The 19,519-nt window shown below is 38.1% G+C and overlaps 1 protein-coding gene across 12 annotated transcripts in view; it reads right to left on the reverse strand.

Moving 5' to 3' along the window:
- Positions 1-19,519, reverse strand: part of ncam1b (neural cell adhesion molecule 1b) — a 76,688-nt gene that overhangs the window by 35,330 nt on the left and 21,839 nt on the right. For all 12 annotated transcript variants that reach the window (XM_061046678.1, XM_061046679.1, XM_061046674.1 and 9 more), the window contains exons 2-7: positions 7,940-8,014; positions 6,118-6,327; positions 4,736-4,879; positions 3,284-3,421; positions 2,812-2,929; positions 1,018-1,178 (exon numbers count right to left, since the gene is read on the reverse strand). In XM_061046678.1, the coding sequence (XP_060902661.1) occupies positions 1,018-1,178; positions 2,812-2,929; positions 3,284-3,421; positions 4,736-4,879; positions 6,118-6,327; positions 7,940-8,014 (846 nt within the window). The remainder of the gene's footprint in view (positions 1-1,017; positions 1,179-2,811; positions 2,930-3,283; positions 3,422-4,735; positions 4,880-6,117; positions 6,328-7,939; positions 8,015-19,519) is intronic.

A 19,519-nucleotide genomic window follows, 5' to 3' on the forward strand; every position in this document is an offset into this window, starting at 1 on the left:
TGCTCATTTAAGCATTATCATTAACTGTTGGAGAAAAATGGAAACCTTGTATTCAGGAGAATTTAGGCTAATGATGCATTAAAATATGTTATATGCAAGAAGCAATATACAGTAGGCACTAAATGTTCACAACCTTTAGTCAAATCAGGGAGATTAAGAAAAATAAGATTGTCAAAACACTTTAAATTGAGGGAGGGGCGATAGCCTAGCAGTGATGTCGTGTGCTCCATGTACAGAGGCTATAGTCGTCGTTGTAGTGGCTGTGGGTTCATATGTCATACCCCACTCTCTCCTCCCAACATTTCCTGTTTCTCTTCAGCTTTCTATCCAATAAAGGAAAAAAGGCCCAACCCCCCCCCCCCCCCCCCAAAAAAAAACAAAAAAAAAAAACAATGCTTTTAAATTATAAAGCTTTTCTATTACAAATAATTGCTTACAAGTAAGCACATGGTTAGGAGACCAGATGTTTGTGAGTGCATGAAAATCTCTGAGACAATTTGGTAAAAACTGATAAAGAAGTAAACAGTGTGCCTTGAAAGCTGCCTTGAGTAATTTAATGGAAATTGTCTACCCATTGAGCTCTTAAAAGCTAGACCCTGCTACCGTTGTTTTTTTCAGAATGAATGACCTGCACCAGCACAAACATTGTACATTTAATTGACTTGACTACACAAACCAATATTGTGGTCGAGACTGAAATTATGGAAATCATTCAGTGACAAAACAAAGAAAACATCCTTGTGGGCCAAAGCAAAACAAACTCAAAGAAAACACATGGAGTATCTGAGCTAAGCTCATCCCACTTGTCCTTTTCTCTAAATCCTTAGGCTTCAGCCTTACATGAAACAACCACCCACTGAAACAACACCTAGTCTTGTATCCGTTAGAAAACACATAACCATTATATTGTTCTTCCAGCACCCACATAATCGTATATATACATTCCCACACACTTGGAATAATGTATATTGTCACTGTGTTTCATGTACAGTATGTATATAAAATGTTTTCCCTTACCGAACACTCTGAGACTGAGCTCCTGCTCACTTTCCCCAGCCTTGTTCTTGGCGATGCAGGTATACTCTCCTTCATCCAACTTGGCGACGTCCATTATTGTCATTTCTGAGCCATCTTCATTAAAGCTGTACTTTTCTCCTGCCTCGAGAACTCCTTCACTCCTGTGGGAAGCATGAGTGTTGAACATAATGTCTTTCAATCCAATCAAGTGTAAACATATTTTCAGTCTTCATTGTTTTGAAAGCTTCTCTTTAAAACACAACTGTTCCCTAAGAGCGGTCCCTCGGTCTATGGAAAATAAGCAGTAGTTCCTAGATTCATGACCGACTAATTGAACAAGATCAAGTGATAAAGGAGAAGTGCAGTAATGACAAATAGAGCTGATGGATGATAATCTGAGTAGAAAATGTGTCAGAAAATTTAGGGGTTTTTTCTCCTCAAAGACTTTTCAGCCATTATCGAATCAAAATGATAATAGCTCATGAATTTCCATTTACTACGACTGAATTTTTTTTTTTGTCACCATAGCCAGACATTGAAAGCATATAATTTTCCTCGGCCTCTGACCATCCAATATTACTGCTTTTGAGTTTTAAAACAGCTTTCAACAGCTCTGTCCTCACAAGAAGTAAAAGAAAAAACATACAAAGTGCATCTGAAAATAAGGGAAACAGTAGCTCCTGGGCTCCTGGGCCCCCCCCTCCAATGTAGGCTCTACTCAGCTAACTGCTGTCTTGGAAACCAGATGAACAGGAACAGTTTAACAAAGACAGAGCCTATCAATGGCTGTATTCAGCTGCGCAGTATAAAGCATCTATTGATGACACTCGAGTCTTCAGGTTTCACTGTTTACATGCACCTTTTGATACCCTGTGATTAAGTATCCTGTTGCAATGAATAAACCAGTTTGTAGAGTATCAATAATATCTTCGAGTGTCGGGCAGTAAACAGGTGCATGTGGCCAATACCAAAGAGACTGTGTCCATATTTCAAAACGTGTGTTAACATTCCTCTTGACCCCTTTATTTTAAAGCATGAATTTTATTGGCAATGTTAAGTCATATTTATTTGTTTTTAAAACAACTTGAAGAAGGTTATACCAGAGGTGTAAATATTGCAAAGCTGGCTGTAATTGTTACTTTTACCAGCAGGGAGTTTAATCTCACTTGACTCAGTCCTGCTGAATTACAGAAAAAACAACAACATAGTACACACAAGTTTAATAAGCTATAATGAATGTCAAGCTTGACTCTGACATCTTATGCAGGAAGAAATTGATTATTTTACAATGAGGCAATTCAAAAACTACTTTAAATACTACCTATGGGGAATAAACATGAAGGAGAAATATTTCCTCATTCAACATTTTAAATATTTTATTTTACAAGTACAAGCCATTATTTCTTATTAGCCATCTCTCTTTAGTCTGTTGCTGCCAGTTTTTACTCGTGGGGTGACTGCGTTTCAACAACCATTAGAACTATATATAACATTCTGTGCTACCACCATCCAGCATTCCCTTGCATCTCCAATGCAGCCAGACTGTGGTCCAGACGAGCCCTGCCGAAACGAGGCGTAATACATGTGTTTGGCAATGTTAGCAGTTTGATTGGAGCCCCAATAATGCTACTACTACAGACTTTTACTTAAAATGTTTAGTTAATCTGTTTGGGTTTTCGACTTTAAAAATGTTCCCTACTAGGATTTTTTGAATTATTAGGATGATGTACAACTGACAAGTACAGCTCGAAATGTTAAAAGCATTTGTCCCTGCAGTTGCTAGCAGAGTTTTACCTTGTCCAAGTCACCATGGGTTCAGGGTAGCCATCAACAGCACAGGTTAACATGGCAGGCTGCCCGACCTCTGCTGTGGCATTCACCTCTGACTGCCATACCCTGATTGTGGGGAGCACTGAGAGAGGAGTAATTCAATAAATTGAGGAATACATTCGTAGATAGAGATCATACATAGCCACATAAATAGATAGTGGGAAGGAAAACAGGCAGAGGCAGTGACAAATTCAGAACACTTATTTTAGGCACACTCATTTGGTAGGCTCAGAAGTTGCAGGAAACAGACTTCATTAGCATGGAACATCTTTGATACGCGGTTGCTCTGGGCAACAGTTTCCACTCTGGTGCTGAGCCAGGTCCCCTCTAAGGATCCACAGCATATTTAAGCGTCATGGGACACCTGCCATATAAGAACATGCACTCAGGAACAAAAAGGAAGAGGAAACAGTGGGAGGGATGGAGGGCTGCTAACCATTCACGACGACCTTGATGACCCGCAGATCAATCTCGCCGCGGGCCATGAGGCGACCCTCGCAGGTATACGAGCCCTCATCTGTCTTCTTTATGCCACGGATCTGAAGGTGATTGTTGCTCAGTACTTTGAAGCGAACTAAAAGGAAGAAGAAGACAAATAAACTGTCAGGTGTGATATGTATTCTAGTTTAAATGAGGCAGAAGTCACTCACTGGAAGTATTTGATGATAAACAGCTGCAGTGATATCAAGAAGGATTCGTACTGATCAGATGAAACTCCATATGTAAAGAAAACTGTTGTCCAAATTTGTCAACCATGGCAAAGACTTCCTTCGATGTATCTGGCTGACAATTTACCACATTTTAACTTTAAAGTTGAGTTAAGTCAATATATATCTCCATATTATTACAAGAAACTTTATGGTGAAATTTATGCATTTTGGTCAACCTCCACTAGTCATAGTAATATGTAATATTTGTGTCTGTGTAGGGGGAAACCGTACTGAACATAAGAAGAATCTCTTTTTATTTTTAGGACCCAGATTAAATGCATTTCCACTCTATCAAATTCATATCTCTGAACATGCCCCAACTCTCCCTTCACCAGCTCCCGAAAAAAGAGAAACATGGCCAAAGCCCACAAGAACCCCCTCAGTCTGAGAGGAAATGTGAACAGAATAAATTTAATCATGTAGTAATTTTAAAGACTATTACAACCCACGCACGAGCCTGTGTTATTATTTTCCCACTGAGCAATACCAGCAAAACCATACACAATGTGATATTGCTCAGTGTCGGGGGGTGAAGAGCACAGATTCAATTGTATTTTCAAATTCAAAACCAAATTAATTTTTCCTTCCAAAGCACAGGATACACCCTGGAGGAAGACGGCGACAAAAGCTGAGGATGAGCAGTTTCAAGTCTCTCACTGGTCAATCTGAGCGGTTCATCTTATTTTAGAAGTGTTATATTGCAGTGTAGAGGTCCTTTTACAACCCAGTAACAATTAATTGGTCACAGTTTTGTTTTTTTATTTGGCTATAATTTGTTTAAGAGAATGATTTATGGTGACTATTATGAGGGTTTATTCATCAAAGTGTATAACTAATCATAGTTCATACCTTACTGATTTCTACACTCAGAAGTACATCTTTAAAAATGTGAAAGGAATAAAACATGAACTAGACATTAAGTGATGACAGCTTCCGGATTATTTGGATTCTTTCTCATAAGAGGGACTCACATGGATTTAATGCAAACCATAATGCAAACTTGATAATGCAAACGGAATAATAAACATTGTTTAAATAATCTATATTCATCGGGTAACGTGTTGTCAAGACAACTCGTGAATAATAGGAATGTGCTGTGTTAAAACAGATGACAAGAGCTTACAATCAAATCAAGTGAGATATAAATTTGATCCCCATGCTGTTCAGAGAACGCTCACCATCTTTTTCCATCTGTATTTTCGCTCCCTTGTATTTCCAGAGGACAGTTGGTGGAGGCGAACTGGTGACATCACAAACAATGTTGGCATTGTCTCCTTCGGTGAACTCTTGGGGTGAAGGTGCATTCGTGAAGGTGATTTTTTCTGGAATAAAAAAAGTAAATCACTTTTTACTCATCAGGAGAAAAGCAAGAGTCTCATCTAAACTCCAGCTCCTCACCTTGATCGTTTGAAGGAACACATCTGGATTAAACACTGCTGCCAATATAGACATTGATTAAGCATTTGTTTTAAAATACTAAAAAATTAAAAATTAAATACTATATCCCTGTGATTCTCAAGTCAAAATCTTGAAAACTGTTTCCCAATTTTCCCAATAACCATACTTTTCTATATTGAAAACATCCAATCCTGAACAACCAGCTGTTTTGTAGTGGTTGTTGAGGATTTTCTTACCAAACCATCAGCTATCACTTTAAGTAAGGTCTATGTCATTGTAAGTTTTTAGGAAACCGGATCCAAACCAGTTCTTATTTACAATTGTTTCTCATCCGAGCAGTTTGGTTACAAGAGACTAGACTCAGGACCAAATTTATAGAATAGCATTCAGCTTTTTCGACACAAGGTCGCTTTAACACTACAGGGCTTTACGTATGAAGACATACTGTGTAGCTCATGTCTTGTTCAAAGCGCTTACATTTGTTAGATGTAACACATGCACACGCACACACACGCACACGCACACACAAGGAAAGGAACTTTCAAGCCTTGTTGAACCCAAGGGGAACAAGTGATTAAAATGCAGCTGCTTTTGAATGCAGGTGACGTTGCATTGTTTATCTGTAATCTGCCATACTTTCAGTTTCTGTAGATGGCAGAAGTTGTGATGTGTCTTAACTTCTCTGAGTAATGTTTGAAAGCTTCATTAAGTTCTTAACATTTACTGAGCCAGGACAAATGCTTATCTTCAGAAACTTCAAAGCAACAAATGAAACTGCAATGTTGTTTTTCCATATGCACGATTTACATGGGTGACCACCTCTAATATTAACCCAAAACAGGTGCTGAATTAACAAGAAATTTGTGTTTGGAAAGGATTTCATGTCTGATGGACAATTGCTGATGCTTGGCATTCATGGAAAATAAAAGCCATTACTCACAAGAACTGCACAACAGACAGGATCATTAAGCAGCCCTCTAATGGTCTTCCGACCGTTTATTGAACTGATGAAAAATCCATGCTCACTTGAAAAGAAAAAGAGTAATGTGTTGCCCTTGAGCAGTCAATAAAATACTGTGAGTTCAATACACAGGATTTTTTTCTTCCTCTCTGCTCGTAGCACTCAATAATGTGGAGTGTTTGGGGTGAAGAAAATACTTACGAAAGATTTTCACTTTGACAGTTGCCTCCGCTTGCTGGTCTCCATTGGTAGCGACACACTTGTATGTCCCCGCATTGTCAGTGCCAGCTTTATACAACGTGAGAGTGGAGGATGACTCATCATTACGGGTTACTGTTACGTCTGGTCGATTCGGTTCTATCCTGTCTCCACTTGGTCCAAACCAGTCTATTTGCTTGGTAACACCTAGAACTGAGAGAAGAGGTAAAGTTATCTTTTATGAAAATGATTAACATCATAATCATAATTAAGATCAATGATTTTAACAAATGAATATAGTCATTGATGTACCCGTGTGGAATTCCATCTTTGGTTTTTGCATTTTAGTCGTTTCAATAAAACTAAATGTCACAAAAGTAAAATGACAAAATATTGTCTTTACTAAAGTTAATTTTTTTTATCTCGCACAGATGTGGAGAAAAACAAGGGAAACAGTGCCACTGTTTGAAAAGATAACCATGATGTTTAATGTAAATTGATGTAGAAATAAACATCGCCTCGCACAGATCCTAAACCTGGCAGGTGAATTGTGTACAATGTATTAGCTCTAGGGTGTCAACTTTGTATATATTTAGCTTGAGAAAGTAATTTGATACGATTGTCATCCCACTTCCCTCAATGAGAGGGCCCTCTGGGTGGCACATTCAGGAATGGATCTTATCATGTGATTTCTGGTTCTCCTTCCTCTGATTGGTGAGTGAACTCTACTGCTATATAGGAAGAGTGACTTCTGCAATTTTGATCATGCTTATGATAGCTTGTTGCTGAAATCATTACTTTTCATCGCTATTGGATGTAATGACTAAGAGCAATTCTTCATTTGTGAGCAGTGTTTCCCACACATAACACTGCTCGCCTAGGTATATTTCTGACTGTTTTTTTTATTCATTGATAAATTGCCACGCAGAGAGTGAGAGAGTGAGAAAGAGACAGAGAGAGAGAGACAGCAATAGAGAGAGAGGTCCGTATGTCCCTCCTGAAAAGGCATCGACTGAGATGCAATACTAATGTCAAATCTGAAGCTTCTCATGCCATCTTTTCAATATTGTTATGCTGCTGATGCTGTCATGCAGTCTTAGTTTAGGATGTTTGTTGTGATACGTGTAATCATCAATAAGCCTCCTCCTACGCGGATCACCTGATGTGATAAACGGGATATCGAGTGAAACATTTCAAAATGCAAGTAATCCTATTTGAGCCTCTTTAAAGTTCTGCTAATGATTAATGTCAAAGAGCAAAGACACAAACAAAATAGAGCTACAAAATACGACCAAGATTCTGATTCTGTGTGTAAGAGAAGTGCAGTTATGTGTGTTTGTGTGTGTGTATTTGTGTATTTGCATGACAGAATATCTAGGGAATGAAAGTTAGATGAGCATACTAAAGTTGTTTGTTACACAAACTAATAAAAGTTAATATTAGCGTCATTCAGTGGGAACCACAGGTGAGTATTGGTTTGAGTTTGTTTAAATAGTACTTTGAAATGACTTTGATTTTGCAATATAAACCCCCATGGTTGGCCGTGTAAAGTTATTTATATAGTAGCAATTATGTTTTAGAATTACATATTGCTTTAATTGCTGTACTTTGACTGAGAACAACTTATGCATGACAGTATCTATGCATTAGGCTATCATAATACGTCTTGGGAAGAATTAATTTTGTTAAGATTAGATTTTTGTAAAAGTAACATTTCTTCCCCTTCTTTTGAATTACTTTAGGCTGTTATCTAAAAAATACAAAATAATGTAAATAATAATAAATGTGAGTCAAAATCTGAAAAACAGCAGGTTGGTCAACTTACCTTCACACATGAAGAATTTGGATTCTCCAAGGCTAATTTCACCCTGACTGGGTGTGATCTGCACCTCCAGGGAAACTACAACAGACAAAGAACATATACAGTCCGAATCAGAAAATGATCAGAAGCATACTAGAATGAAGCACTGTTTAAATTATGAATACGTTTAAAACTATTTCAGCAAAAAAAACCTAGACATGCTATGCCAAACTTTTAAAACACAAATCCAACAGCAGCAACAGGAACAGGAACTTTATTTTTAGCCTGTGGCTCATATTATAGCAGGTATTCCCTGTAAGAGTTCTATCCACATCTTTATAGAAACATTATTTCTGAAATTGACAAGGCAAGAAATCTGTAGAAATCAATGACCATGCCCATAAAAATGGACAATGCCAATTTGGCAGCCATGTAACCAGAAACATTGACATTTCTCTTTCCTCTTTAGTCTGCAGTCATCCTGCACTTTAAGAGAAATAACACCCAGCCAGCTCTGGGACTATTCACATTAACATTCAGCAGTTAGTAAGAACCAAAGCCGGACTGCCAACATACCGTAAATAAACTATTTAGATATGTTATGAAATCATGCTGTGTGTATAGAGAACTAAATGCCCTGGCTGTCGGTGCATTTGATCAAAGACATAATGAAAAAGACAGAGATTTGTTTTTTAGCAGACAAAAGTATAGCCTTTAACGTTTCAGTGCTTAATTAGAACAAAGCTTCACTTGTTTCCTACGGAGTCTCCCATGGGGACAGTCAAGGGTCCCTGTGGTTGACTAAGAAGTGTGACTAAAAAGGCCCCAAATCCAGCGCTATATTATGCATGAGGTACATTGCGTGAATGTGTGTACTACCGTCAGTGTGAACACAAACGCAGGCATACACACAAATAAACACACAGAAATATGCAAACACTCACAGACACACACACACACACACACACACACACACACACGAGTTCTGGGAAAGAGTTGGCACATAGCTGTGAAGGGACACGGTGAGAGAAGATGATATCTAGTGAAGACAGTGTGGAAGAGAATAGGAAGAAAGATTTTCTGTCCTCCCTGCACATGAAGTGAACAGATAAAAATGTATTTATTTTGCCAAATCAGTTTCCTTAGAAGTGACATTCCCTCATGTGAATATCAACAAAAGATCTGAACTTTAATCATAATAAAGGAAAATGTTAATAAACATGAGCAAAACCTCCTTTCTTAAATTCCCTTTGGCATTCGTTTACTTGAAATTTGTTGATTAATTCAAGTACATAATAGCCAAAGTTGATGAACCAATGTAACTGCCTACATGGGGTTGTTCATTAATAAAATCAAATTAGAAAATGTTAAACATGAACATATTCTGAGAATTACAGTGATTGACCAAATTGACTGGACAATGCGTTTGACTGAATCACTTTGGACTGTGCATGTTTAGGCACAATCTATGTGCAAAAATTCAAAGTCCGCGGAAACGCAGCTTCTCCTACGTCCTCCTGTTAGCTGCAGCATTAGCTGCATGTAACCCTCGGTTCTAGCCCCCCTCGAAAAAAAATTGCCAGTGTGACGTCTTGTCAGTGTGATATCACTGGTCTAAGCCCATTGGCACGTTGTGGCAAGCCCAGCAGCTCATGTTGCACGCCCGTTAACTTCTGTAGCACGCCCACTATATGCTGCAGCCTGCGGTAGCACAGTAGTGCTAAGGTGCTAATGTTTTTGCTCCACTCGGAGCCAAAGTGGCTGCATTCCCAATATGGTAAAAGGGGCGTGACATTTCCGAGAACCGTGCTGAGCGACTGACCAATTACGGCAGAGCCGACAGGCCAACCAATCAGATCAGACTCTGAACTCTGAACGTGGGCACTTAGAGAGAGAGTCAGAAGCGAGCCGGTGCATGGAGCGGCAGTACATGAAAACATACACTTTTTTATAACTTTAGCTATTTTGAACATACTTTAGTAGGTACATAGATTAAATATACGAATCCCAAAAAGGCATAATATGACCTCTTTAAGTTGCAAGAAGCTAATTGACCACAGCTATTACTTAAAGTACATTAGCCAATTATTAGATCTGGAAATTCAACAAATGGCTGAGTTGATTCTAGGGCTTGACATCTTCACTGGTCTCACAATTCGATTGGCCTGTCAATGATTCGATATCACAAGGCTACTTTTTCAAAAATGAAGACAAGCAGTCAGATAAGTGCTTTAGACACCAATGTCAACATAAATATCTTTACATCGTAAGCCATAAATAAATACATAAATAGTACGCAGCTTTAGTGGAGCTACACTTAGCAGTGATTTACGTTGATGCTGTTAGGATTTACAGTATTTGAACTTCGAAGCCTATCCTTAAACCATGAGTCAGAGCCACAGCCCGCCTCTTCTTATCATCTTTAACTTGAGACAGTGAGACATCAGTTTGAACACACCTTCAGCAGGTAGACCTACTGTAATAGTGATGCTAATCTATGCTGTGGTCGGCTAAAGAGACACCGTGCCTCTCACTGTAAACACTGACACGAGGAGGCGGTGGAGCCCTGTGGTCAGTGCACATGTACAGTAGGACCACCTGGCTCTGCTCATGAAGTCAGAGCGGAACAAGCACAGGACTGGGATTCAATTTAAGTTTTTTTTTTATAAGCCTTTTGGTTACCCACCATTGTGGCTGAAAGGTTAAACAAAAGCTTAGCTCGAAGCTGCACAAGATTTCCAACCATGGTCAGCATCGATTATGTGTTGCCCCTGCATCAATGCAGAATCATCCACATCTGCATCGCTATGCATCGAAGAAATGATCATTTTCACTAGTTGATACTCTTACAAAAATATGAATATGATCCAAATATGAATACAAAAATGTTTCTTCAAAGAATGGTATTAAAAAGGAGTTTCATTCATCGCTCAGCCAATTGGAAGGCCAGTGTGAGGTTGAAAACACATAAAAGGAAATCACTGCAGATTGCACTGTCTATGCTGTCTCATTATACTATTTTAGTCGACAAACAGAAATACAAAACACAGAGCTATATAATTGATTCCCAGCATGAAAGTTATTCAGCTCTTTTAAAAGGTTTATATTCAAATGAACCAAATGTGTTTAATTTTGTCAGCACAATTTTAATTTTTACCAGGCATCAAAATTCTGCTCATTTCATTTCCATACAAACTACTGACTGAAATGATCTTGTGCTAATTTTGTGGAAAAGATTTTGTTTTAATTGGACGAGGAAATAAGTACGCTTGGTTTTCATTTAGTCTAACAAACAGGCTATTCATTTGCAGAGGAAGCATGATAATAATGATTATTCAAGTCAAGTGAATTGTATTTGTACATCCCATAATCACATCCAATGTCTGAAAGAGCCTTCAGCCAGAGCTATCTGACTAAACCAGGAAAAATCCTATAAAAAAAATTGCAAGAGGCTTAAAAAAGCAGTTTAAACCAGAATAGAAAATGATAACAGAAACACAGTGACTGATAAAGGCATTATAGTGTCGAAAGTCAAGTAAAAGGGTTAAATGAAGGTCAAATGAAATAGGCTCCATTAGATAAGTCCTTAAACAGATTCAGTGTAAGTGTTTCGTGTTTTCTAGTCCCGTGGGACCAGATAGGTGGAGTGGCAGTAAGGAAAAGGGTAAAATGTGGGGCAGATGATGAGTCAGTGTGTAGTAGCACAAAGGACAAATAGATGGGTTCTCTGGTGCATTTTATGTGGTCCTGGAGCGTAAAAGCGTAAGCTCATTTTGTTCAGACAGTTATCCCCTTTGACAGTTTTGCTGCGATGATCCACAGACATTGCAGACACCGATGATACAAGACTGGATGGATCAGGATTTACTGTAGCTTCTGTAACTTTACAAAAATGCAGACATGCAAAATTGTGCAGGAATATATTTAATGCTTACACACGCATTATGTTTGAGGGGTAAATAAAAAAATAAGACATATTTTATGTCTCATGGAGTGTAATCACAAAGTTGCCAGTTGATTAGGTGCACCTAGCTGAAAATAACTCAATACATCCTGTGTGCTAACCCATTCATGTCAATGAAGGTAGACTAAACATTAACCTCTACATTCACAATTCAAACATGACTGCATTGGTTTTAGCTGAGTGTTACAATTAAAAGTACATCTGAGTCTTCAATGTAACAGACATGGCTCAAAAATTGAAGGATGGATATTATTAATTGATAACTGATGAATAGCATTGCAAATAAGAGTCACAGTAAGAAGTCATATTTTTGAGTGTTGAGACATGAAAAAGTCAACTGGATCCATTGTGTGCATTGAATTCATGTCAGAAGGTCAGCGAGCCATACTGTAAAAGCTGTCAGTTCAACTTCACAATCCAGCTTCTTCTAAATTAAAACCAACAATGCAAAACCATTTTCATATCTTCCAAGAACACTGACGTTCACAGGGATGAAGGTCCCAAAAGGAAATTTCCATCACATGTTTCTTCATCCTCTTCACTGTCTCTCACTAAGTGTTTCTCTTCTTATTGTGTGAAATATAAGAATTGAAAGATTGAAACACAACACACACCTCCACATTCTGTGAGGTTTCAAAATTGTACTCTTCTGAGTCCCAAGAACTAATTGGTTATTTGCAGATTGAAGGCAGAGCCATAGCTCCTCGTTGCAAAATGCTATGAACAAGTCAATGTAATTGCTCTGCAACTAACAGTTCACTTTTTATAGCATTTTATAAATTAAAAGGCTAACCAGCTCCTGTAGCTCAAGATCCATTAAAGGGGCAGACACTCTTTAAAAGGAGGCAGTGGCCAAATTACAAGAAGCAACTGTGTGTCCTAGAAATTTAATCTGCATGTGAATCCCTGGTGACAAATCCGTTTTAAGCCCAAGTAAGGCTGAGACTGCATTGGGATCTTAACATCATAGGCTTTAAAGGAGCATGTAGTGTCGATAAAAGAAAAGTACATTAACTGAATAATTATCTTTACTGTACTTTAAGGCTTAATTAGTTTGTTGTTTTGTTTAGTTTTTAGCATTTTGCACTGTTGAGCAAAAAATGAAACATAATGCATTGCATTTCTGCCTTTCCTGATAAAACCCCCATTGCGAAAAAACTAACCTTAATTCCCGTTCACACAATGGTTGCTAAAAAAGATGAATTGCGATGCAAAGAACCTTGTGCCTATTGTAAACTTATGGTTTGTCCTGAGTTGGAACAATGTTAAGATTTAAGAACAGATAAAATATTTGACCTATTACAGTTCAGTACAGAACAAGTTAAGAGAAGATGACCCACAGAGGCTCAGAAGGTGATATGTGCAGATAATTAAAAAAAGAATAATAATTAGGTCTACAAGTGTTTTCGAGTATCATGCTGAAACCTGTGCAAAGTTAAGGAGGTGGAAAACATTAAACTGGTTGATAAATAAATAATTGGGAGGATTGTGAGGAACTAATTATGTTAAATCAAGCAACCTCTCTTGAATTAAACTTGAAGTACTAAATAAAATAATTGAAAAACCTATTTCAACTCCGACTCTTGATCTGACTGAGCTTATCCACAAAAACTGATAAAGCCATAAATCCCTCCCATCCCCAAGCAAAACTAGTTTCTATTGACCAACAGCAGTTCATGAATTGAAACCAGGAATGTGAGCGCAATGGTCTCTTGCAAGATTTTCAGAAACATGGACAGATGACCATAAGGAATTTTCCACCAACAAACTAATGTCTGGAGGCTGACCTCAAACATTAAAGATGACTTACAGCTTAAACTTTAAGTGCTTTTCAAGTACATTTCACTCTTAAGACTTCAGAGAAGGGTTATACAGAAACCAAAAAGGATAATTAGATTTAGATTAGATTAGACATTTATGGATGCAGAATATTTTTGAAACCCCATAATCATCTGCCAACAAACAGAGCTGAATTGTCCGCCTGAGTTTTACCACTATACCAAAAGAAATACTAAGAAACACCAGCCGTTAATCTAGATGTTAGTCTGTATGTCTACAACTATACAGGAAAGTACAAGGTGAAAAAAAGATTTATTTTTTATTTTTTAAGGATTTATTTTTGGGCTTTTTGTGCCTTTATTGTAGGGATAGGATAGTGGATAGAGTCGGAAATCAGGGAAAGAAGTCATTTAAGGATACCTTTCCGATAGAAAAGGACATCTGTCATTAAAAGTAACACATGAACACCAAGATTCCTTCTAGTGTTTGTGTCGTCGTTTCGCTGTGTCGCTGTGTCGTCGTGTCGGCATGTCGGTTTGTCCCCACCCCCTCAACGCTGTAAACCTAGGGGAAACACTGCAGGAACTGTAACTCTGACGTTAGCAGTGTGGTTGTGATGTAACAATTACTGTAGCTGTGGGCAATGTCATTTTGGATGCTACTGATTGTGACTATAGGAGACAGCTTGCAGTCTCAATTATTCATGTCTCTGTAGGTCATCAATAAACCTTTTGTGTTTGCAGTCATAGAGCAATCTCATTTAACTGATATCAACATGGAGTAAAAATTCAATTGTCTTTTCATTTTGTGACTCTCTGTTCTTGAAAGGTGCATTATAAATAAAGTTGATATAATTACTTTAATTAGTCACATCTTTTTCTCAGTTTGTTGAGTTATTTTTTTGCTGCTTCTAAATGAAGATCACAAAATTGTAGTAAAAAGGCTTTTTATGTTTCCGTTTTACGTTGTGTGGTTGTGGTTGTGTGATCTCAGAACCACAAATGATGTGCCCTTCCAAAGTGAACCTGCTCTAGTATTTCAGTGTAATATTCATGATTTCTACAGTACAGCCATGAGGCACTGTAGCACTTAACATCACTGCACACGCATGCCCTTGTATGTGCATGGCTGTGAAGGTCTGAGTAGTGACGGTCGCATGGGGGTTGTTTCTTGAATGAAAATGTTGAACATTCATGTCCAGGGGCTCCAGTAATCAGTGTTTGCAGTTGAAGCTCCTTAAATAGCCTTAAGAAGCCTAAACCCAGGTTGTATCTTGAGTTTAAATTCCCCCACTGGAATACACTGACTTTTCATTTTTTGTTGGAAACAACTGATAACATGTGAAGAGCAAGGGCACCATATAGATGAGAATTTACGCAGAAGTTTCCTATGGCCTCTGTAGTTATCTTAGAACAACACCTCTGGTGCTATAGTCTGTGCTATCGGATGTAAGCCTCAACTCAAACCTTGATTAGCTTCACTTGCCTTGTGGGATTATGCTCATTATCTATTCTGTCAGCGTAAAATACTCTCTCCACACACACACACACACACACACACACACACACACACACACACACACACACACACATATACACAACCACAACTTTGAGCCTGCTAGATTAGCAGTCACAGTTTTAAACCTCTGCTTTTGTCATGATCTCGGCTGTGCCTCCTCCTCATTCCTAGTGTTTCTGTGTTTTTTCCCTCCATTGAGTGTGTTGTTGGTGCTGTCTGAGTACAAATAAATGATATATGAAAAGCTGCATGATTTCAGTAAGAGTATTTGTAACTGAACCGTTAAGAGGGCTACGCACGACATACTCATAGAAAACACAGCACTCTGTGACAGAGTTTGTTTCATCTACATCTACAGACTACAGCAGGCTGTTATGTTACTGACGATACATTTCTGTTTATTGTATTGTATTTAAAAAATCCTGATTTCACCATTATTCCGATTGCATTACAACAATACTAATGTTTAAAATCACATTAACAGTGTTTAGAAAATTAAACATATTATTCAATGCTGTTTTTAAAAACAGATATAACAAAATTATCAAATAATCCAGTACAAAATAAAAAGGTGAATAAAAAAGTCCATCTCTCCCTTTCAAATTGGAAGCATTGTGGAAAATATTTCTAGTTAGCTTTTTCTGTTGCTGCTCTTTGAAGCATGAAAAATAATTTAACAGTGATAATAAATCTGAATGAAAATAACATTAAGCAAAGTCTTATTCAAAACAAGCTACATCTCAGTTATTTTCCTTTTAAACTAACTTTTCAACCTGGATGTTTACCTACAATATAGAGCTTTTACTCCACACAGACGGGAGAAGGTTAAACAGTCCTTGATAGACGATATGCAGCGTTGCTGCTGTTTGTTTCCGTTACACTGAAGCCAAACTGTTAGCGCTTCGTTGTTTATTTTAAGCGACATGTTTGTATTTGAGTCTTGACCAACTCGATGTTTAACTTGCTTATTATTATTATATCACTCAGTTGTTATGTATTAATATATCACTCAGATGTGTAGTCCCTGGGTGGTGGTCTCACAGATACTGCATAAAGTTTGATGTGTTTGACACTGTGTAACTGAAACTTTTTTTCCCACAGGTTTTGCAGACAGGGGCTCTGTCATCTTGAATAAGTCCCTGTTCATTCTTGATGTACCCAAAATGCTCCCACACTGCCGACTTCATTCACTCTGTTTTTTGTTCCATGCAGGTTGCACCAAAACTAATTTTCCGCCCCCCATTTTGCCAGTGAGAATAGAAACACGTGGGGTAGCAGAGCCTTTAGGATAAATAAACGCTGACGTTTTTAATCGTGGTTAACCATTTGTATGCCTGTATGACACAGACACAGTGAGATGAAACGATGGAAAGTCGCTTTTCCGCGGATCACATGCGGCACGAACCATCAGGGTCTGAGCCAAATGGAGAATCAGACAGAAGATAGAGCTGCTGTTGAATCACACATGAGATGCAGGAGAATTTTTAACTATTTTTTTTGTTTTGTTCTACAACATTAGTTAAGGTACATGTTGAACATGTTGCAGGAAACACTGTGTACTCTGTAGTGAATTAAATAATCTGATTTCTCCTCCAATTGAAAGTTAAGTCAGGGCTCCCCTTTAATTCCCTTTTTCTTTTACATTTGATATTTGTTTGTTGTTGTTTTGTTTCTATATAATGATTTTCAAGTTCAAAAGTCTGCAGAAGTATCCCTGCGTCAGTACAGCTGCCACTGTGTTTTAATGTATTGCAAGAGACTGACTCACAATATCTCACAATATAATATAGCACAAGCTATTTGTCCCACAAGCTGGAAGAGAGGGAAGCTGCCTATAAGTCACCAATTTATCGTGTAGGTTCATTATAATAAACAGATAACTCAGGAACAGAGAAATAAATTCAGTCAGTGGGGCAAGTTGAGTTAAACTCTTTAAAACGTGCACTGAAATACTATTCAAAGGTACATGACTTTTAAGCATTGTATGATACTACAAAAGGTCTGTGTTATTCGGAAGCAGTCAGGCATGTTCTGGCACATTCATTTTGATTCTTCATGAGTGGTATACTGATTCTTTGTATACATAAATTATCAAGAAAACATTTTGAACAGTATTCAGTTCCCACTACTTTTAAAGGGACAAGCAACTATTTGCTTGCTGCTCATGCTTCTCAACCACAGTTATACTCACTTCTACCAGTTTCTATGGAAACGTGTTTCCCAGCTCCCCTCTCCCCATATTTGACATCACTGTGCTCTCTCTCTCGCTCTCTCTCTGTGTGTGTCTCTCTCTCTCTCGTCTGATTGGATGCAGCAGTGCACCCTATGAGGAATGACTATTTACATTGAAGAGGTTGTCAACACACAGCACACAAACTTTAGTTGATGATCACTGTGATTGCCTTCAGTGGCTGGAGCCATGACACTCCAAAATCTGCACAACTTATTTAGTATTGTAAAAACACATATAGCTACAATTTCAACCCTGTGTTTAATATTAGTCAGTCAAATAATGTGATGCTCATAGTGAACATTTTGACAATTCCTCCTTCTCATTTTCCTGCACAGCTGGTGCTAGGCTCTTTATTATGGCCCCTGGCTAAGGCAACTATATCTGACAGCTTTTTGACACTTCATTTGTGCATTTCCTTTTTAAACATAATGCGACTGCATAACAGATGGCTGGTAGCTTGCAGTAAATCTCTGTGCATTAGGTTTAAAAGAAATGGATGTGTGCCAACCCAAAAGAAAAACCGGTAAACAGAAACTGCTTGGTTCTGAAATATATCTATTTCAAGGCTTTCAGTCTAATTACCCATGTAAAACCTTAATCTTAATCCCAAATCTTATTTTCCATGACATCTATAGCATTTAAATAGGCTTTAAATGTAAATCATATGTATTTAAATCCTTAAGTGCAAGTTATAAATGCTTAATTAATTCCAAAAATGGCTCTTTTCTGCAATAACAGTCAGCAGATAACAGGATTATGTTTCACGGCAGCAGAAAGTAACATGGGCGTGAAATATCACTTGAATTCTGACGTAATGGTCATATTTATGTGTTATATAATAGGGCAGCACACATTAGAATAAGAGGCCGAGGCAGCAGAAGCTGAGCTGCCACAGTTGAGATGATTCAGACTGCTATCTGTTGTTGGAGAGTGGCTGTTTGACAGGTGTTTGGCTGTGACACTGAGGTATCATAAAACCAGTAATAATTATGAACTTTATCGTTTTGTCCTAAGCCAAAAGGATCCTTTCTGTTCCACATATCCTCTCTTGTCCTGTGCTGAAGTGTGATGTGCAACACTATTAGATGGAATTAAACAAAAGAATAAACAAAAAACGCATATTAAAAACATTCCTGACTTTCTTCACATTGACACACACTTAAATAAACTAATCCAAAAATATCTGTTCATTTGAGATTTGAGAATTTGATTTTAAAAACGTTGAAAACTAAATATTTGCTAAATAGAGCAATGTCCTGGCTTTGTTCTTTGTTGACTACATTGTGACTGCCAAGAAAGACAGCTTTGATTATTCAATCGACATACTGATCAATGGACAAAATATCTATGGTAGTGATGTGTAGTTCGTGAACGATTCGTTCAAAACGAACGAATCATCTGGGTGAACGAACTGAACTGAATCACTTACTGAAAAGAGTCGTTCATTTCTCAACTTCAGTTGCGCTCTCCTCTCTCCCGTCTCGTGTCTCTCTCTCTAGACCGTAAGAGTCGCTCAAAGCCCGCCCTCCCTCCTCTCCTCAGTCAGTACAGTGTGTGTGTGTGTGTGTGTGACTGAGGCTGGTGACTCGCAGTCTCGCTCGTTCACGTTCAGTCAGTGTTTCGTTCACTGAACGAGGAAGAGAGTGACTCGGAGGCGGGAGCTCCCGTTCAGTTCGTTCTGAACTGAACTGAACGTGTACTGAACGTACTGAACAGAACGGTCGGGGAAAATAAATGTGATTGTTTTAGCAGCTTTCAGTTTGCAAACTGTAACTTTATCCAACTAAATTCTCAGCTAATTGGTTTATTATTCACCACCGGCTATTCTCAGTACTATCGCGAGCAGAACTAAATGTTCGGCCGTGTTTCAGCTTATTAAATTCTGATTCACAGGCAGAGCTGCAGAGAAGTACTGAACGATTCGGTGAACGAATCTTTTGAACGAATCACTTTTTCAGTACACTGAAAAGAACTGCTTTTCCCATCACTAATCTATGGGCAGCTATTCCTTTTGTCGTACATGATAGCACAATAAATGTTTCTCACTTTTTTCTCTAACTATACAACTGATTGATTAATCAATCATTTACACTAAGTAGATAAATATTTC

The sequence above is a fragment of the Labrus mixtus genome, chromosome 9, assembly GCF_963584025.1.
Source record: "Labrus mixtus chromosome 9, fLabMix1.1, whole genome shotgun sequence".
NCBI lineage: Eukaryota > Metazoa > Chordata > Actinopteri > Labriformes > Labridae > Labrus > Labrus mixtus.